This window comes from Moschus berezovskii, chromosome 1 (genome assembly GCF_049115385.1).
Source record: "Moschus berezovskii isolate FMDL1 chromosome 1, NW_MosBer_1.0, whole genome shotgun sequence".
In the NCBI taxonomy this organism is placed as follows: domain Eukaryota; kingdom Metazoa; phylum Chordata; class Mammalia; order Artiodactyla; family Moschidae; genus Moschus; species Moschus berezovskii.
The window spans coordinates 109,624,522-109,646,643 of NC_142460.1; the positions used below are offsets into that span (position 1 = coordinate 109,624,522).

General features: G+C 40.0%; 1 protein-coding gene across 7 annotated transcripts in view; it reads left to right on the forward strand.

Annotated features, from left to right (window-relative positions):
- Nucleotides 1-20,944, forward strand: part of PEX5L (peroxisomal biogenesis factor 5 like) — a 219,359-nt gene extending 198,415 nt beyond the window's left edge. For all 7 annotated transcript variants that reach the window (XM_088838888.1, XM_088838890.1, XM_088838891.1 and 4 more), the window contains 4 exons: nucleotides 4,294-4,491; nucleotides 4,860-5,025; nucleotides 6,519-6,676; nucleotides 20,740-20,944. In XM_088838888.1, the coding sequence (XP_088695014.1) occupies nucleotides 4,294-4,491; nucleotides 4,860-5,025; nucleotides 6,519-6,676; nucleotides 20,740-20,944 (727 nt within the window). The remainder of the gene's footprint in view (nucleotides 1-4,293; nucleotides 4,492-4,859; nucleotides 5,026-6,518; nucleotides 6,677-20,739) is intronic.
- The last annotated feature ends 1,178 nt before the right edge of the window (nucleotides 20,945-22,122 follow it).

Here is a 22,122-nt window from a genome sequence, read left to right on the forward strand (position 1 = left end):
GCACAAAATCACGGGCCAGGTGGACACTCGTTAAAGGACTTCTGCTGTTTCAGATTTGTCTTTTGATCCTTAAGTACACGGTACAGAATTTGACCAAGATCAGTGCCAAGACACCAGATATTATTTACATTTAGCTCTGGAAAACAATGTATGAAGAAAAAATGTTCCTAAATTGCAGTGTTTTACCATCTACAAATTGACCTTCGTTGGCACAAGAGTCTATGTCAAAAGCAGTCATAAAATAGATTCACTGAATCAATAGTTCTTTTTAGCTTTCTAGCCTTCTGCAGCATCTGAAAGTTTTCTTCAGTAAGAACATACTCAGAATAATCTCAGCATAATGTTAACTCCAAGTGTCTACGAAGAATCTGCTGAGATAGTTTCATCATCCTGACCCTCTGACTAAAATTCTAGACTTCACTGGGTGGGGATAGCATCACATGATAATTGATTAGAGCCCCTATTTAAACCATGGAAAAACAGCCCCTACCAAGTAGACTTTCACTTTCCCTACTCTCTCTAAATAAGTAAATATATATATATATACACATACACATATATTTGTTATACATTATCAGTTACTAAAGAACTGATATAGGCCATATCTTCTGCTTCTGTTAGGTCCATACCATTTCTGTCCTTTATTGTACCCATCTTTGCATGAAACATTCCCTTGGTATCTCTCATTTTCTTGAAGAGATCTCTAGTCTTTCCCATTCTATTGTTTTCCTCTGTTTCTTTGGATTGATCACTGAGGAAGGCTTTTTTTAATCTCTCCTTGCTATTCTTTGGAACTCTGCATTAAAATTGGTATATCTTTCCTTTTCTCCTTTGCCTTTCACTTCTCTTCTTTTCATAGCTGTTTGTAAGGCCTCCTCAAAAAACCATTTTGCCTTTTTGCATTTCTTTTTCTTAGGGATGGTCTTGATTCCTGACTCCTGTACAATGTCACAAACCTCCATCCATAGTTCTTCAGGCACTCTATCAGATCTAATCCCTTGAATCTATTTGTCACTTCCACTGTATAATCATAAGGGATTTGATTTAGGTCATACCTGAATGGTTTGCCCTACTTTCTTCAATTTAAGTCTGAATTTGGGAATAAGGAGTTCATGATCCGAGCCACAGTCAGCTCCTGGACTTGTTTTTGCTGACTCTATAGAGCTTCTCCATCTTTGGCTGCAAAGAATATGATCAATCAGATTTCAGTATTGACCATCTGGTGATGTCCAGGTATAGAGTCTTCTCTTGTGTTGTTGGAAGAGGGTGTTTGCTATGACCAGTGCATTCTCTTGGCAAAACTCTGTTAGCCTTTGCCCTACTTCATTCTGTACTCCAAGGCCAAATTTGCCCATTACTCCAGGCATTTCTTGGCTTCCTACTTTTGCATTCCAGTCCCCTATAATGAAGAGGACATCTTTTTGGGGTGTTCTAGAAAGCCTTGGAGGTCTTCATAGAACCGTTCAATTTCAGCTTCTTCAGCATTATTGGTCAGGGCATAGACTTGGATTACTGTGATACTGAATGTTTTGCTTTGTAAACAGAGATCATTCTGTCGTTTTTGAGATTCGGACTCTTTTTTCAACTATGAGAGCTACTCCATTTCTTCTAAGGGATTCTTGCCCACAGTAGTAGATATAACGGTCATCTGAGTTAAATTTACCCATTCCAGTCCATTTTAGTTCGCTGATTCCTAAAATGTTAATGTTCACTCCTGCCATCTCCCATTTGACCACTTCCAATTTGACTCGATTCATGGACCTAACATTCCAGGTTCCTATGCAGTATTGTTCTTTACATCATCAGACTTTACTTCCATCACCAGTCACATCTACAACTGGGTGTCTTTTCCGCTTTGACTCCGTCTCTTCATTCTTTCTGGAGTTATTTCTCCACTGATCTCCAGTAGCATACTGGGCACCTACCGACCTGGAGAGTTCATCTTTCAGTGTCCTGCTTCTTTGCCTTTCCATGCTGTTCATGGGGTTCTCAAGGCAAGAATACTGAAGTGGTGTGCTATTCCCTTCTCCAGTGGACCACGTTTTGTCAGAACTCTCCACCATGACCCATCTGTCTTGGATGGCCCTTAGTTTCATGCGAAGTCAAGTGGGCCTTAGGAAACATCACTATGAACAAAGCTAGTGGAGGTGATGGAATTCTAGTTGACTGTTTCAAATCCTAAGAGATGAGGCTCTGTGAAAGTGCTGCACTCAATATGCCAGCAAATTTGGAAAATTCAGCAGTGGTCACAAGACTGGTAAAGGTCAGTTTTCATTCCAATCCCAAAGAAAGGCAATGCTAAAGAATGCTCAAACTACCACACAATTGCACTCATCTCACATACTAGCAAAGTAATGCTCAAAATTCTGCAAACCAGGCTTCAACAGTATGTGAACCATGAACTTCCAGATGTTCAAGCTGGATTTAGAAAAGGCAGAGGAACCAGAGATCAAATTGCCAACATCTGTTGGATCATCAAAAAAACAAGAGAGTTCCATAAAAATGTCTACTTCTGCTTTATTGACTATGCCAAAGCTTTTGACTGTGTGGATCACAACAAACTGTGGAAAATTCTTGAAGAGATCAGAATACCAGACCACCTGACCTGCCTCTTGAGAAATCTGTATGCAGGTCAAGAAGCAACATTTAGAACTGGACATGGACAACAGACTGGTTCCAAATGGGGAAAGGAGTACATCAAGGTTGTATATTGTCACCCTGCTTATTTAACTTATATGCCGAGTATATCATGAAAGAAATGCAGGCCTAGGTGAAGCACAAGCTAGAATCAAGATTGCAGGAGAAATATCAATAACCTCAGATATGCAGGTGACACTACCCTATGGCAGAAAGCAAAGAAGAACTAAAGAGCCTCTCGATGAAAGTGAAGAGGAGAGTGAAAAATTTGGCTTAAAGCTCAACATTCAGAAAACTAAGATCATGGCATCTGGTCCCATTACTTCATGGCAAATAGATAGGGGAAACAGTGGAAATAGCGACAGGCTTTATTTTGGGGGGGCTCCAAAATCACTGCAGATGGTGACTGCAGCCGTGAAATTAAAAGACATTTGCTGCTTGGAAGAAAAGTTATGACTAACCTAGACAGCTTATTAAAAAGCAGGACATTACTTTGTCAACAAAGGTCCATCTAGTCAAAGCTATGGTTTTTCCAATAGTCATATATGTATATGAGAGTTGTACTATAAAGAAAGCTGAGTGCTGAAGAATTGATGCTTTTAAACTGTGGTTTTGGAGAAGACTCTTGAGAGTCCCTTGGACTACAAGGAGATCCAGCCAGTCCATCCTAAAGGAAATCAGTCCCAAATATTCATTGGAAGGACGGATACTGAAGCTGAAACTCCAGTACTTTGGCCACCTGATGCAAAGAACTGACTCATTGAAAAAGACCCTGATGCTGGGAAAGATTGAAGGCAGGAGGAAAAGGGGATGACAGAGGATGAGAGGGTTGGACGGACATGAGTTTGAGTAAACTCCGGGAGTTGGTGATGGACAGGGAGGCCTGGCATGCTGCAGTCCATGGGGTCACAAAGACTGGGACATAACTGAGCAGCTGAACTGAGCTGAATTGAGGGTTTGCTAATCAAAGTCTTATCCACAGATTACCAGCATTGTCATCACCTGGGAGCCTGTGGGACCTGCACAGCCTCAGGCTGCCCCCCAGGCCTACTGTATCAGAATTTGCATGTTACCAGATCCCCAGATGATTCTCATGCACATCATAGTTTGAAAAGCCCTTGCCAGAGGCTAGTAGGTTAGCATGAGGACGAGCCTCTGCCTCCTAAACCCACATTAGTAGTCTGGAAACCCTGGGAATTTCCTTCTCCTTTACAAAGCACTGTACAATGTTTTACATTTGGATGTCTTAACATCCAAATTTAGTTCAAGTCAGTTTGCTTTTTGGATACGATACATTTAATATTGATGGCAGTTTTTTAGTTGTTAAGAGCAGCATTAAAATAATGATATTCCCTTCTTCCCATTAGATAAACTAATTACTACCAAATTATGTGAGGGGATTAGCCACATTTTCTACAGTTTTTAAAACATTAAAATCACCAAATCTAGCACTCATAAGACTGGAGTTGTAACTCTTAAAAATGAGCAGAGGTCCCAATTTTCATGTAGATAAGTATGGTTATTTTCCAGAGACATAACAGAAATTTTAGCAGTGCTTTGCACCATTTAATCAATAAAAACCTCAGTTTTTCTAAAGAACTGTTCAAACTCTGACTCCAGAAAATTCTGAAGCTCGCTTTTATTTTCTTCTTTCAGGTGCTTAGAATTGCAGCCCAACAACTTGAAAGCTCTGATGGCTTTGGCTGTGAGTTACACTAACACCGGCCATCAGCAAGATGCTTGTGAAGCTTTAAAGAACTGGATTAAGCAGAATCCAAAGTACAAATACCTTGTGAAGAGCAAAAAGGGATCTCCAGGCCTCACCCGGCGGATGTCTAAGTCTCCAGTTGATAGGTATCCTTCTTGTTAAATTACATCCATGTACACAGTCAGTCAGCTTCGGGGCAACTAACAAGCCTCAGGTCCCCCCAGCATGCATTTCAGGATGGTGTTTAGGATAGCATTTTGCTGAAAGAGCAGCAGTGACTGAAAAGGTTGATCAGAGAACAGAACCAAACTTTGGACACATGATCTACTTGTGAACACTCCTAGATGTTTATCTAAATACCATACTTCAAAGCCAAATGCTTCGGGCATATACATAACTTACAATTAATACCAATGTGCCAGGTTTTATAAAGCTTGAGAATTAGGTATGGGGAAAAGTAAATCATTTGTGTTCAGACTATTTGGCCAACAAATCTGATTTGTTTTCCTTATAGCTCTGTTCTGGAAGGAGTGAAGGAATTATACCTGGAAGCTGCCCACCAAAATGGAGATGTGATCGACCCAGATCTGCAGACAGGCTTGGGGGTGCTGTTCCACCTGAGTGGAGAATTTAATAGAGCAATAGACGCATTTAATGCTGCCTTAACTGTTCGACCAGAGGTAAGTACATAGCAAGAAACCAGAAGATTCTCTGTTAAAAGTAAGTTTTCACAGGTTACATTTTGTGCATTTCTGCTACACTTTATTTCCCTGAATCCAGTGGTTTAAAGTGATCAGTACCTGGATGTTAATACTTCAGTCAGTTCAGTTCAGTCCAGTCACTCAGTCATGTCCAACTCTTTGCGACCAAGTGAATCACAGCACACCAGGCCTCCCTGTCCATCACCAGCTCCCGGAGTTCACTCAAACTCATGTCCATCGAGTTGGTGATGCCATATATCCATCTCATTCTATGTCATCCCCTTCTCTTCCTGCCCACAATTCCTCCCAGCATCAGAGTCTTTTCCAGTGAGTCAACTCGTCGCATGAGGTGGCCAAAGTATTGGAGTTTCAGTTTTAGCATCAGTCCTTCCAATGAACACCCAGGATTGATCTCTTCCAGAATGGACTGGTTGGATCTCCTTGCACTCCAAGGGACTCTCAAGAGTCTTCTCCAACACCACAGTTCAAAAGCACCAATTCTTCGGCGATCAGTTTCTTCACAGTCCAACTCTCACATCCATACATGACCACGGGAAAAACCATAGCCTTGACTAGACGGACCTTGGTTGGCAAAGTAATGTCTCTGCTTTTTAATATGCTGTCTAGGTTGGTCATAACTTTCCTTCCAAGGAGCAAGCGTCTTTTAATTTCATGGCTGCAGTCAGCATCTGCAGTGATTTTGGAGCCCCAAAAAATAAAGTCTGACACTGCTTCCACTGTTTCCCCATCTATTTTCCATGAAGTGATGGGACCAGATGCCATAATCTTTGTTTTCTGAATGTTGAGCTTCAAGCCAACCTTTTCACTCTCCTCTTTCACTTTCACCTAGAGGGTCTTTAGTTCTTCTTCAATTTCTGCAATAAGGGTGGTGTCATCTGCATATCTGAGGTTATTGATATTTCTCCCAGCAGTCTTGATTCCAGCTTGTGCTTCTTCCAGCCCAGCGTTCCTCATGATGTACTCTGCATATAAGTTAAATAAGCAAGGTGACAATATACAGCCTTGACGTACTCCTTTTCCTATTTGGAACCAGTCTGTTGTTCCATGTCCAGTTCTGACTGTTGCTTCCTGACCTGCATACAGGTTTCTCAAGAGGCAGGTCAGGTGGTCTGGTATTCCCATCTCTTTCAGAATTTTCCACAGTTTATTGTGATCCACACAGTCAAAAGCTTTGGCATAGTCAATGAAGCAGAAATATATGTTTTTCTGGAACTTAAGAGACCTAAAATAGAAACACGAATTGCCCAATAGCATCAAATGGTAGCTGCTCTTTAATGAATGAAAGTCATTTCAGAGGGTTGTCCATAAAGAGTTTTGAGTAATTCACCAGTCATGGTCCTTGTCCATTAGCACTGATACATTTTTAGCTATCATCCTCAACCAGAAATACTGGAATACTGTGTCACTGTGGCTTGTACAAGTTGTTAAGAAAGCTCAAATTTTTTCTTCAGGACTATTCATTATGGAACCGTCTTGGAGCAACCTTGGCAAATGGAGACCGCAGTGAGGAGGCTGTGGAGGCCTATACACGAGCACTGGAGATTCAGCCAGGCTTCATCCGGTCCAGATACAACCTGGGGATAAGCTGCATCAACCTGGGCGCCTACAGGTGAAGTATGGCAGCAGGCTAATGCTAAGAGTCACACTCAGGGCTGAGGTTGACTAATCTGAAAGGTTGTTTCTCAGTAAAAATACCTCCTTTTGTGAAGTAATCTCCTCCTGTTAAGGGTGAGTTTCAGATCTTCAGATCCTTAGGGCTCTTGAGACAGGAACTATCCACCTCCAAGTTTCTTAGTCATTAGAGAACAGCAATTATTTGGTCATCTTGTGAATGTAGATTCTTGGACTCCTCTCCCAGAGATTTTGATTGATTTGGAGTTAGGACAAGTCATCTGGGTTTTTAACACCCCCAAGAACAACTCTTCGGGAAACGTGAGCAGTCCAACCGTTCATTTCCCAGGTAAGGAAAAAAACGAACCCTTCGTTTTTCAGGTAAGGGGGGAAATAAGGTCTCAGGGCCAATTTTTGGCAAAGCACAACCAAGAATCCAGATTTTCCAAACCTAATTTACAAGTAAAGTTAGTTTTTTTTAAAAAAAGGAAAACTTCAAAGGGTAAGTTTAAAGTTTGGAATGTCTTGCTCCTTCTCTCATGACTCCTTATTATCTTTCAGGTGTATATCCTCTATCTGCTCCCCCATCAACATGGAGCATAAATTACCTTTATTTCTTTTGAGTAATAAAAGTTTGGGTGGTTTTTCTTCTTTCTTTTCCTATTATTTTCTATTTTCTAAATCAACAGGTATTACTTTTCTTAATGAGGGAAAAAAAGAGAAATTAATGTTAGTGTTAAGCTACACAAAAAATGTAAACCCTTTCTCATTCTCAGAGCCAGGCTTTTAGAATCAGACAAACTTGGGTTCACATCAGAGCTCTGCCATTTACTGGTTTCATAACTCTGGGCACATAACTTTGAGCATCAATTTCTTCACTTGGATAAAAAAATAAAAGAGGTAATATCTGTAGGATTATTATTCAGGTTAAATGTAATTGCCTAGCACAGAACTGATGTTCAACACCTAGTAGGCATCATTAGTCTGAGTATTATCATTGCCATCATCATCATCATTATTACCACTTAGATAAGTCATGAGAGAGCCACATAACTGGATTGTACCCTTTTGACATCTGAAGAATTGCCATATCTGAACCACATTAGAGCATTTTGCCACTGGCAAATACTGAAACTTTAGAAACGAGTTGCTGCATTTATACTCAGAGGATCTTAGAAAGAACATTAGTCACAGATTGCAGTCTGTCCTCTAAGAGGATCTTACTCAGGTCAAAACCAAGAATAGCTGAGTGATTCCTGAGCACCCAGTCTGCTTTACTCTGTGGACATTGTGAAGTGTGTCACAGCAGAGGCCCTCTTTACATCAGCCGCACAAAGGGCCAGAGTCAAGCTGTACCACCTCCCTGCCCATCAGCCTGATGATGCATGTTCCACTATTAGCTTCATTCCTGACTCCGATTTCCCTAACCTGATTTCTTATTTTTACTCCCTTTATTCACTTACTAGGTTGGTTGTGTATATAGATTTTATAACGCCTTAGGTCCTTCTTCTGGAACAAGAAGAGATGTAAATAAATGCGTATGTACACATAGACATATTGAATTCACTGAAGGAAGCCTTTTTAAAAAAAAAAATTGAAGCATAGTTGATTTACAATGTTGTGTTAGTTTCTAGTACAGCAAAGTAATTCAGATAGATATATATATTCTTTTTCAGGTTCTTTTCCATTATAGTTTATTATAAGATATTGAAAACAGTTCCCTATGCTATACAGTATATCCTTGTTGTTTCTCTATTTTATATATAGTAGTGTGTATCTGTTAATCCTAAACTCCCAATTTCTCTCTCCCTCACCTTTCCCATTTGGTAGCCACAAATTTGCTTTCTATGTCTATTAGTCTGTTCCTGTTTGGTAAATAAGTTCATTTATATCATTTGTTAAGATTCTACAAATAAGTGATATTATATTGTCTTTCTCTGTCTGACTCCACTCAGTATGACACTCTCTCGGTCCACCCATATTGCTGCAAATGGCATTATTTCATTCTTTTTATGGCTGAGTACTATTCCACTTTATACATATATACATACACCATATCTCCTTTATCCATTCATCTGCCAGTGGACATTAGGTTGCTGCCATGTCTTGGCTATTATAAATAGTGCTGCTGTGAACACTGGCGGGTGTGTGTCTTTCCAAATTAGTTTTTTTATTTTTTTTTATTTTTTTTTATTTTTTAAAAAAGAATTTTATTAAAAAAGCACAAATGCAAAGAAATGAACAGAGGAAAATTTATGCGTCGAACCTGGACTGGTCACTTATGATAATATACATGCTACAATTCCATTCTCTCCAATCATTCCACCTTCACCCTCTCCCACAGAGTCCCAAAGACTGTTCTAAATGCCTATGTCTCTTTTGCAGTCTCTTATACAGGGTTCAGGTTACCATTTTTCTAAATTCCATATATATGCGTTAATATACGGTATTGATGTTCTTCTTTCTGGCTTACTTCACTCTGTATAATTGGCTCCAATTTCATCCACCTCATTAAAACTGATTCAAATGCATTCTTTTTGATGGCTGAGAAATACTCCATTGTGTATATGTACCAAAGCTTTCTTATCCATTCATCTGCAGATGGACATCTAGGTTGCTTCCATGTCCTGGCTATTATAAACAGTGCTGCAATGAACATTGGAGTACATGTGTCTCTTTCAATTCTGGTTTCCTCGGTGTGTATGCCCAGGAGTGCGATCGCTGGATCATATGGCAGTTCTATTTCCAGTTTTCTGAGGAATCTCCACACTGTTCTCCATAGTGGCTGTACTAGTTTGCATTCCCACCAACAGTGTAAGAGGGTTCCCTTCTCTCCACACCCTCTCCAGCACTTATTGCATGTAGACTTTTGGATAGCAGCCATTCTGACTGGTGTGAAATGGTATCTCATTGTGGTTTTGATTTGCATTTCTCTGATGATGAGGGATGTTGAGCATTTTTTCATGTGTTTATTAGCCATCTTTATGTCTTCTTTGGAGAAATGTCTGTTTAGTTCTTTGGCCCATTTTTTGATTGGGTCACTTAGTTTTCTGGAATTAAGCTGCAGGAGCTGCTTGTATAATTTGGAGATTAATCCTTTATCAGTTGCTTCATTTGCTATTATTGTCTCCCATTCTGAAGGTTGTCTTCTCACCTTGCTTAGAGTTTCCTTTGCTGTGCAGAAGCTTTTGATTTTAATTAGGTCCCATTTGTTTATTTTTGCTTTTATTTCCAATATTCTGGGAGGTGGGTCTTGGAGGATCCTGCTGTGATTTATGTCGGAGAGTGTTTTGCCTACGTTCTCCTCTAGGAGTTTTATAGTTTCTGGTCTTACATTTAGATCTTTAATCCATTTTGAGTTTATTTTGGTGTATGGTGTTAGGAAGTGTTCTAGTTTCATTCTTTTACAAGTGGCTGACCAGTTTTCCCAGCACCACTTGTTAAAGAGACTGTCTTTTCTCCATTTTATATTCTTGCCTCCTTTGTCGAAGATAAGGTGTCCATAGGAGCGTGGGTTTATCTCTGGGCTTTCTATTTTGTTCCATTGATCTATATTTCTGTCTTTATGCCAGTACCATACTGTCTTGATGACTGTGGCTTTGTAATAGAGCCTGAAGTCTGGCAGGTTAATTCCCCCAGTTCCATTCTTCTTCCTCAAGATTGCTTTGGCTATTCGAGGTTTTTTGTATTTCCATACAAATTGTGAGATTATTTGTTCTAGTTCTGTGAAAATATTGTTGGTAGCTTGATAGGGATTGCATTGAATGTATAAATTACTTTGGGTAGTATACTCATTTTCACAATATTTATTCTTCCAATCCACGAACACGGTATATTTCTCCATCTATTCATGTCCTCTTTGATTACTTTCACTAGTGTTTTATAGTTTTCTATGTACAAGTCTTTTGTTTCCTTAGGTAGATATATTCCTAAGTATTTAATTGTTTTCATTGCAACAGTGAATGGAATAGTTTCCTTAATTTCTCTTTCTATTTTCTCATTATTAGTGTATAGGAATGCAAGGGATTTCTGTGTGTTGATTTTATATCCTGCAACTTTGCTGTAATCATTGATTAGCTCTAGTAGTTTTCTGGTAGAGTCTCTAGGGTTTTCTGTGTAGAGGATCATGTCATCAGCGAACAGTGAAAGCTTTACTTCTTCTTTTCCAATTTGTATTCCTTTTATGTCTTTTTCTGCTCTGATTGCTGTGGCCAAAACTTCCAGAACTATGTTGAATAGTAGTGGTGAGAGTGGGCACCCTTGTCTTGTTCCTGACTTTAGGGGAAATGCTTTCAGTTTTTCACCATTGAGGATAATGTTTGCTGTGGGTTTGTCATATATAGCTTTTATTATGTTGAGGTATGTCCCTTCAATTCCCACTTTCTGGAGAGTTTTTATCAAAAATGGATGTTGAATTTTGTCGAAGGCTTTCTCTGCATCTATTGAGATAATCATATGATTTTTATTTTTCAGTTTGTTAATGTGGTGTATTACGTTGATTGATTTGCGTATATTGAAGAATCCTTGCATTCCTGGGATAAAGCCCACTTGGTCATGATGTATGATCTTCTTAATGTGTTGTTGGATTCTGATTGCTAGAATTTTGTTAAGGATTTTTGCATCTATGTTCATCAGTGATATTGGCCTATAGTTTTCTTTTTTTGTGGGGTCTTTACCAGGTTTTGGGATTAGGGTGATGGTGGCCTCATAGAATGAGTTTGGAAGTTTCCCTTCCTCAGCTATTTTCTGGAAGAGTTTGAGTAGAATAGGTGTTAGCTCTTCTCTAAATTTTTGGTAGAATTCAGCTGTGAAGCCGTCTGGACCTGGGCTTTTGTTTGCTGGGAGATTTTTGATTACAGTTTCAATTTCCGTGCTTGTGATGGGTTTGTTCAGATTTTCTATTTCTTCCTGGTTCAGTTTTGGAAAGTTGTACTTTTCTAGGAATTTGTCCATTTCTTCCAGGTTATTCATTTTATTGCCATATAATTGCTGATAGTATTCTCTAATAATCCTTTGTATTTCTGTGTTGTCAGTTGTGATTTCTCCATTTTCATTTCTAATTTTATTGATTTGGTTCTTCTCCCTTTGTTTCTTGATGAGTCTGGCTAGTGGTTTGTCAATTTTATTCACCTTCTCAAAGAACCAGCTTTTGGCTTTGTTGATTTTTGCTATGGTCTCTTTTGTTTCTTTTGCATTTATCTCTGCCCTAATTTTTATGATTTCTTTCCTTCTACTGACCCTGGGGTTCTTCATTTCTTCTTTTTCTAGTTGCTTTAGATGTAGAGTTAGGTTATTTAGTTGACTTTTTTCTTGTTTCTTGAGGTATGCCTGTATTGTTATGAACTTCCCCCTTAGCACTGCTTTTACAGTGTCCCAGAGGTTTTGGGTTGTTGTGTTTTCATTTTCATTCATTTCTATGCATATTTTGATGTCTCTTTTGATTTCTTCTATGATTAGTTCATTATTCAGCAGCGTGTTGTTCAGTCTCCATATGTTGGCACTTTTAACAGTTATTCTCCTGTAATTGAGATCTAATCTTACTGCATTGTGGTCAGAAAAGATGCTTGGAATGATTTCAATTTTTTTGAATTTACCAAGGCTAGATTTATGTCCCAGGATGTGATCTATCCTGGAAAAGGTTCCGTGTGCGCTTGAGAAAAAGGTGAAATTCATTGTTTTGGGGTGAAATGTCCTATAGATATCTATTAGGTCTAACTCTTCTATTATATCATTTAAAGATTGTGTTTCCTTGTTAATTTTCTGTTTAGTTGATCTATCCATAGATGTAAGTGGGGTGTTAAAATCTCCCACTATTATTGTGTTATTGTTAATTTCCCCTTTCATACTTGTTAGTAATTGTCTTACATATTGCGGTGCTCCTATGTTAGGTGCATAAATATTTATAATTGTTATATCTTCTTCTTGGATTGATCCTTTGATCATTATGTAGTTTCCTTCTTTGTCTCGTTTCACAGCCTTTGTTTTAAAGTCTATTTTATCTGATATGAGTATTGCTACTCCTGCTTTCTTTTGGTCTCTATTTGCATGGACTATCTTTTTCCAGCCCTTCACTTTCAGTCTGTATGCGTCCCTCGTTTTGAGGTGGGTCTCTTGTAGACAACATATATGGGGGTTTTGTTTTTGTATCCATTCAGCCAGCCTTTGTCTTTTGGTTGGGGCATTCAACCCATTTACATTTAAGGTAATTATTGAAAAGTAGGATCCCGTAGCCATTTTCTTTATTGCTTTGGGTTCAAGTTTATACACTCTTTCTGTGATTCCTGTCTATAGAAGATCCTTTAGCATTTGTTGGAGAGCTGGTTTGGTGATGCTGAATTCCCTCAGCTTTTGCTTGTCTGTAAAGCTTTTGATTTCTCCTTCATATTTGAATGAGATCCTTGCTGGGTATAGTAATCTGGGCTGTAGGTTATTTTCTTTCATCACTTTAAGTATATCTTGCCACTCCCTTCTGGTCTGAAGAGTCTCTGTTGAAAGATCAGCTGTTATCCTTATGGGAATCCCCTTGAGTGTTATTTGCTGCTTTTCCCTTGCTGCTTTTAATATTTGTTCTTTGTGTTTGATCTTTGTTAATTTGATTAATATATGTCTTGGAGTATTTCGCCTTGGGTTTATCCTGTTGGGGACTCTCTGGATTTCTTGGACTTGGGTGATTATTTCTTTCCCTATTTTAGGGAAGTTTTCAACTGTTATCTCCTCAAGTATTCTCTCATGGTCTTTCTTTTTGTCTTCTTCTTCTGGGACTCCTATGATTCGAATGTTGGAGCGTTTAACATTGTCCCAGAGGTCTCTAATATTGTCCTCATTTCTTTTAATTAGTTTTTCTTTTTTCCTCTCTGTTTCATTTATTTCTACAATTCTATCTTCTAGTTCGCTTATCCTGTCTTCTGCCTCTGTTATTCTACTGTTTGTTCCCTCCAGAGTGTTTCTGATCTCATCTATTGCATTATTCATTGTATATTGACTCTTTTTTATTTCCTCTAAGTCCTTATTAAACCTTTCTTCCATCTTCTCAATCCTTTTCTCCAGGTTATTTATCTGTAACTCCATTTTACTTTCAAGATTTTGAATCATTTTCACCATCAAAATTCGAAATTCTTTATCAGGTAGATTCCCTATATCTTCTTCTTTTGTTTGTGTTGGTGGGCAATTATCTTGTTCCTTTACTTGCTGGGTATTTCTCTGCCTCTTCATCTTGCTTATATTGCTTTGCTTGGGGTGTCCTTTCCCTCTTCTTGCAGTTTGTGGAGTTCTCTTTATTATGTAGTTTCTTCGCTGTGTGTGGGGTTGGACAGGTGACTTGTCCAGGTTCCCTGGTTAGGGAAGCATGTGTCAGTGTTCTGGTGGGTGGAGCTGGATTTCTTCTCTTTCCTTTAGAAGACAATGGGCTACTTTTCTGGGAGCCTGATGTCCTCTGCCAGTATTCAGAAGTTGTTTTGTGGACTTTACTCCACGTTCAAATGTTCTTCTGATGAATTTGTGGGGAAGAAAGTGGTCTCGCCGTCTTGTTCCTTCCTCCCCAGAACACTGGATTCTTATATTCCACTTGGTCGTGGAGTATCTCTTCCCAGCTGCTCCGGCAAGGCGCAGCCGCTGCAGCTTACCTTGGAGAGGGGTATCTCCTCAAGGCCGCCCCTCCTGCTTTGAATGTGGATCAGCTCCTCCCGGCCCTCCGGTGCCCAAGCAGCCACCGCCTCCTGGACGTGGTACAGCTCCTCTCGGCCACCGCCCTAACTCTGGGCGCAGGGCAGCTCCTCTCAGCCACGATTCTGCACGTGGTCGGTTGCGCCGGGAGCCGGGCGTCTCTCGCGTCTGCGCCGCCGGGAGCCGGGCGTCTCTCGCGTCTGCGCCGCCGGGAGCCGGGCGTCTCTCGCGTCTGTGCCGCCGGGAGCCGGGCCTCTACACGTGGCTGGTCTGCCTCAGACTTGAGGTCTGAATGGGGAAGTTCAGAACGCAGCAGCAAGATGCCGCTCCAAATTAGTTTTCATCTTTTCCAGATACATGGCCAGGGGTGGGATTGCTGGATCACATGGTGACTCTATTTTCAGTTTTCTAAGGAACCTTTATGCAGTTTTCAATAGTGGACCAATTTACATTCCCACCAATAGTATAGGAGGATTCTCTTTTCTTCACACCCTCTCCAGAATGTATTATTTGTAGACTTTTTGATAGCCACTCTGATCAGTGTGATTATAGTTTTGATTTGTATTTCTCTAATGATTAGCAGTGTTGAGCATCTTTCCATGTGACTGTTGGCCACCTTTATGTCTTCTCTGGAGAAATATCTCTTTAGGTTTTCTGCTCATATTTTGATTGGGTTTTTTGGGTTTTTTATATTGAGCTTTATGAGCTTCTTGTATATTTTGGGAGTTAATCCCTTGTTGGCTGTATCATTTACAAACATTTCTCCCAGTCCATAGGTTATATTTTCATATTGTTGATGATGATTTTGCTGTGCAAAACCCTGTAAGTTTGATTAGGTCCTATTTGCTTATTTTCGCTTTTATTTCTTTTGTGTTGAGAGACTGACCTAAGAAAACTAGTACAGTTTGTTTCAGAGGATGATTTGCCTATGTTCTCTTCTAGGAGTTTTGTGATGTCATGTATTATATTTAAGTCCTTAAACCACTTTGAGTTTATTTTCATCTGTGGTGTGAGGGAATATTCTAACTTCATTGATGTACATGCTAAGCTTTATAAGAGCCTCCTTTACATGAATATATTGCAAAGCTTCCATATGAGTTTTAATTGTAACTTCTTAGTGATGGACAGGGAGGCCTGGCGTGCTGTGATTCATGGGGTCGTGGAGAGTCGGACACGACTGAGCAACTGAACTGAACTGAACTGTAGAAAAAAATATGAAGGGTCAATGAAATACTTTCTTGGCATTCACAGTAGGGCAGCTATTTTCAGGAGGCCATGAAAATCCATAAGAGGTAGAAATGGACAAACTTTGCTGAGGTGTGAATTTTTAATCTCAAGCATAAAGTCTCCTGTAAAGAACAGGTCAATTTTAGGGTTGCCAGATAAAATGTAGAATGCCCAGCTAAGTTTGAATCTCAGATAAACACAAGTATGTTTTTAGAGAAGTATTTCCCAAATATCGCATGTAATTAATAATTTCATTAGTAATGAAATTATTATATGAAATTCACATTTAATTGTGCATCCTGTATTCTTGTTTGCTAAATCGGTTTGTTTTGATGGGTTCAATTCAGTTATGGCACTCAGTCGTGTCCGACTCTTTGCGACCCCATAGACTGCAGCACACCAGGCCTCCCTGTCCATCACCAACTCCCGGACTCCACCCAAACCCATGTCCATCGAGTCAGTGATTCCATCCAACCATCTCATCCTCTGTCATCCCCTTCTCATCCCACCTTCAGTCTTTCCCAGCATCAGGGTCTTTTCCAATGAATCACTTCTTCACATCAGGTGGCCAAAGTATTGGAGCTTCAGGTTCAGCATCAGTTCAGTTCAGTCACTCAGTCGTGTCCAACTCTTTGCAGTCCCATGAATTGCAGCATGCCAGGCCTCCCTGTCCATCACTAATCCTGGACTCCACCCAAACCCATGTCCATCGAGTCAGTGATGCCATCCAACCATCTAATCCTCTGTTGTCCCCTTCTCCTCCTGCCCTCAATCTTTCCCAGCATCAGGGTCTTTTCAAATGAGTCACCTCTTCGCATCAGGTGGCCAAAGTATTGGAGTTTCAGCTTCAACATCAGTCCTACCAGTGAACACCCAGGACTGATCTCCTTTAGCATGGACTGGTTGGATCTCCTTGCAGTCCAAGGGACTCTCTAGAGTCTTCTCCAACACCACAGTTCAAACACATCAATTCTTCAGTGTTCAGCTCTCTTTATAGTCCAACTCTCACATCCATACATGACCACTGGAGAAACCATAGCCTTGACTAGATGGACCTTTGTTGACAAAGTAATGTCTCTGCTTTTTAATATGCTGTCTAGGTTGGTCATAACTTTCCTTCCAAGGAGTAAGCGTCTTTTAATTTCATGGCTGTAATCACCATCTGCAGTGATTTTGGAGACCACCGTCTCCACTGATTCCCCATATATTTGCCATGAAGTGATGGAACCGGATGCCATGATCTTAGTTTTCTGAATGTTGACCTTTAAGCCAACTTTTTCACTCTCTTTCACTTTCATCAAGAGGCTCTTTAGTTCTTCTTCACTGTCTGCCATAAGAGTGGTGTCATCTGCATATCTGAGGTTATTGATATTTCTCCCGGCAGTCTTGATTCCAGCTTGTGCTTCCTCCAGCCCAGTGTTTCTCATGATGTACTCTGCACATAAGTTAAATAAGTAGGGTGACAATATACAGCCTTGACGTACTCCTTTTCCTATTTGGAACCAGTCTGTTGTTCCATGTCCAGTTCTAACTGTTGCTTCCTGACCTGCATCCAGGTTTCTCAAGAGGCAGGTCAGGTGGTCTGGGATTCCCATCTCTTTCAGAATTTTCCACAGTTTATTGTGATCCAAGTCAAAGGCTTTGGCATAGTCAATGAAGCAGAAATAGATGTTTTTCTGGAACTTCTTGCTTTTTCAATGATCCAGAGGATGTTGGCAATTTGATCTCTTGTTCCTCTGCCTTTTCTAAAACCAGCTTGAACATCTGGAAGTTCACAGTTCACGTATTGCTGAAGCCTGGCTTGGAGAATTTTGAGCATGACTTTACTAGTGTATGAGATGAGTGCAATTGTGTGGTAGTTTGAGCATTCTTTGGTATTGCCTTTCTTTCCTTCCAGAATATTCAGGACTGATTTCCTTTAGGATGGACTGGTTGGATCTCCTTGCAGTCAAGGGACTCTCAAGAGTCTTCTCCAACACCACAGTTCAAAAGCATCAATTCTTCAGCACTCAGCTTTCTTTATGGTCTAACTCTCACATCCATACATGACTACTGGAAAAACCATAACTTTGACTAGACGGACCTTTGTTGGGCAAAGTAAGGTCTCTGCTTTTTAATATTCTGTCTGGAAGTTCACAGTTCACATACTGTTGAAGCCTGGCTTGAAGATTTTTGAGCATTACTTTGCTAGCGTGTGAGATGAGTGCAGTTGTACGGTAGTTTGAACATTCTTTGAAACAGCAAAGTGTTTTGACTATACTTTGTGGGTCTTTTTAGGATATGGGAAACCTTGTGAAATAATAAACATCTTGCATTTTTCCTGAGAAAAAAGACCATAAGCTTAAATGCATTCTGAAAACAAGTTTCACTTGCGGTATAATTAGGTCCTTAGGAAGTAACAAGCCTCAATAGAGATGTGGCCCAGAAAAAAGCCAAGAGTTGGTGCCAGTTTGCCCATATCCACCGGTCTTGGAACCTAACATCTCCCTCAAGAATGCAGGTGTCTGTTTATGGACCTATACCATGTGCTGTTTCTCATCTCAGATGTTCTATAAAGAGTCAAAGGCAAGCACTCTCCTCATACTGAATACAGTTGAAATAACGAGAGGAAATTGTTGGTGTGAAACTGAGGTGGAGCTTAAAATGCTCCCCTTTTGTCAGTAGGAGCTTCAAAGTAGAACTTAGACCAAAAAATCTTAACCTTTTCAAAAGTGAGGGCTGGATTGTTCAGTCACTAAGTCGTGTCTGACTCTTTGCAACCCTCTGGACCTTAGCCTGCCAGGCCCCTCTGTCCATGGGATTCTCCAGGCAAGGATACTAGAGCAGGTTGCCATTTCCTTCTCAAGGAGATCTTCCTGACCCAGGGATCGAACCCACGTCTCCTGTCCTGCAGGCAGATTCTTTACCGCTGAGCCACCTGGGAAAGAGCCATTTGAAAGTGAGGACCCCATTTTAATTGGAAACATAAATCTCATCCCCTTTGATAGTAATGTTTTTATTCTTAGTATAATGAGGGAAACCTACTGTAAAGTGAAGAATGCTTTTAAATGAATGTGCTTTTTCTTAATCATGACATAACATTTAAAACAATTTTAACTTATACATAAATATGTGTGTGTAACATTTGGAATTGTTCATACTTGTACATGTACAATCTTCTGAGTTCCCCAAAGGCCTCTGAGTCCTTAAGCTGGGGAACAGGCTTAGACTATCTTCGTGAGAAAAACCTCGAGTTGCTTGACGAGGCGAACAGGCTAAGGCTAGACTTTTCTAGGCTGTTACCCTTCATGGCCCTCAGAGACCACTGCCACACACTGGAGTGGGAGGAGCCTGTGCAGGAGGGCATTCTAGCATCTTTCTTCCCCAGAGTTCTTACAGGCCTAGGATGATGAGAGTAAATGGAGTCATCATCATTTGAGCTGTGCCAAGGAAACCAGAAAGTGCCTCCAAAGTAAACTTTCCTTGTGCATCTGTTATAAATCCTCCTCTCTTTCTTGATCACAAGAAATCCAGAAGAGGGCTGATGAGAAAACACCCACTCCCTTCCATTACCCAAATTGCTACATCCAGTGCCCTTTACTTCTGGGCAGATCTAACAACGTGTGTGCATCTAGTCACTCAGTTGTGTCTGACTTTTTGTGACCCCCTGGACCATAGACCACCAGGCTTCTCTGTCCAAGGGGATTCTCCAGACAAAAATACTGGAGTGGGTGGCCATGCCCTCCTCCAGGGGATCTTCCCAACCCAGGAATTGAACCCAGGTCTCCCATATTGCAGGTGGATTCTTTACCGTCTGAGCCAAGCAGTGTTGATGAGCAAATGCCTGAATCATGTGCACTGGAATCAGAAATCCAGCCTTGCTTTCCTTATGGTTTCTTAGGATGCTTAACAGTGACTACCTTGGAGGACTAAATGAGATCAAATGTGTGAAAAACAAGTTAAAGAGGCTTCACTGTTGGCAAAGACAAGTTTGTCAGATATGTAATACATGTTCCAGGGGACAGGGAACTGAAGAGGGCAGCTCCAGGAAGTACACCGGAAGTACACTGTTGTTGCGTGCAAGCAACAGAAGCCGGGTCGTGGACCACAGGAGCTAGGCCTTTGGACAGCATCTGACTAGGCGGGTCACAGACTTTTTGTTCTTGGGACCTCTTTATACTTTTAACAATTATTGAGAATCTGAAGGGGCTTTTGCTTACGTGGGTCATACCTATCAATATTCACCATATTAGAAATTGAGAAAAGTTGAAGAGATTCATTTAAAAATAATAAACCAATTACGTGTTTATATAAATTATATATTTTACCAAAAAAATTTCCCCCAGACAAGCTGTTTACTGAAAGAGTGGCATTCTTTTAACATTTTTGCAAATTTCTTTAATATCTTGCTTATAGAAGACATTCTTACCTCTGCTTCTGCATTCAGTCTATTGGGATATCACACATCATAAAGCTCACTGGAAAACTCTATTGTATATTCATGAGGAAATGAGAATGAAGCTGTAAAATGACATCTCAGTATTATTATAAAAATAATTTTGACCTCACTGATCCCCACAGTACCCCAGACCACACATGGAAAGCTATTGACCTAACTTAATGATAGAGCTTTCGCATAAATGATTCAGCTACACCTCACAACAAGGTTCTTAAATGACTTTTATTCAGTTGGGGAAACTGAGACTTAGAGAAGAAATTTGCCTAAGGCTAAATAACCAGCTGCTTTGAAACTCAAACTCAACTGAACCCTGACTGCCTTCTCTTGAGAAAAGTTAACCTAATGAGAAAAGCTAAACTACGTAGTTTCAGAGTAAGGTCAGATGCCTCTTCTGTTTATACAGATCATATCTGCAAAGATATTAAGTCACCAGATCATTCCTGGGGCAAGGGAAAAATAAAATGCATTAATGAGTTAGCAATGGTTCTAACTGCTTCACGTGACATACCTAAAACAAAGTTTACTTTCCTTCTTTCTGATTTAACTATGCCTAACAATGACTTCACAAAGGAATAGTGAGAGAATCAGAAAGCTGTTCACCTCATGATCCAAAACACCAAAGAAGCGCTTTTGGACTTTAGACCAAGATGATAATTCATTTTTATCTTGCTTCTAAGTTGGCTAACTCTGAAATCTGTTGAATTTTTAAATGTCTGTTTTTTTTACCCTCTTAGAGAAGCGGTCAGCAATTTTCTCACTGCCCTCAGTTTGCAAAGAAAGAGCAGGAATCAGCAGCAAGTCCCTCATCCTGCAATCTCTGGGAATATCTGGGCTGCACTTAGAATTGCCCTTTCTCTGATGGACCAGCCGGAACTCTTCCAGGCGGCTAATCTCGGTGACCTGGATGTCCTCCTAAGAGCTTTCAACTTGGATCCTTGAAGGAAAAGGGGAAAAAAAATCCTTCACCTATGTAATTGTACTGAGAAATGCAAAACTATTTTATTATGAATTCCAAAAAAAAGGATAAAAATGGATGTTTCAAAGGTCATGGTGATATAACCCAAGGGAATTCCCACAGACAATGCCCAGTCTCTGTTCAGATACAAAAAGCACAAAATGTTGCATAGAGTCAAGTTCGGGCTCGAAAGAACGGAAAGACACAAGACAAAACCAAGATAAAGTGACCATGTTTGAATACCCTTCACAAGCCATGAGCACACAGCAAGCATGTTCCTTGGGGTTTTTCCAAGTGTCCACTTGCAGCTGATGACACATCTGAGGAACTTGCTCATGGGGCACCTGGAGAAAGCAGTGCCTTGGATCAGGAAATTCTGTTTCTGAACTGTCCTCTGAACTTCCCCCCTTTCACCAGGTTGAATATAGTTTGGGCCAAGGTGCATGCACATATATTAACTCTTGACTGAAAAGAGGCATTGCTTAAACACGTTCCAGTTTTAACTTTTACTGTAGCCCTTTGATTTCAGAGAGGGAGCTTTGCCGGCAAAAGCAGTTTTTGCACTAGAAAATTTTGCTCTTCCCAATCAAAACTTTTCTGGGATTGTATATATGCACTTTACTATCTTATTTATGCCTTGCTGGAGTTTTGTTTTGTTGCTCCAATTTTTAACTTGGGGGTGAAAGATTTGCGAACTCAGCCTTGTTAGATCAACGGACCAAATCAAAATTCCTGAAAATAGTTTTTCTTAGCGTAGGGTTTTGAAGGAGTGTTTTTTTAAAAGCAGATAAGACATAGGTGTAAATATGTCAAACACAGATCTTATTCACATGCTTTTCTGGGACTCTGTATGAACTTAAGCAAAAGATAGCATTCACAAATTCTCTACAGAAAGTTTGATAATGATGTGATTTCTATTGAGTTAACTTGCTTAAATGTCATATTTTCCTTGCTTTCTAACTGCCATTCACAGTTAATGTTCCTTTTAAACTGTTAATATTTTAAATAGTATTTCTTGAGTGATAAATACATCTTTCCCTTAAAATTATGTGTATTCTTAGTTCCATAATAATCTGCCCTGCTCACCCTTTTGCATTCTAAATGATAGAAGATCAGTGTCTTTGAGCTGAACCTCACTGAACGTCAGTGGTTTAATATGAAA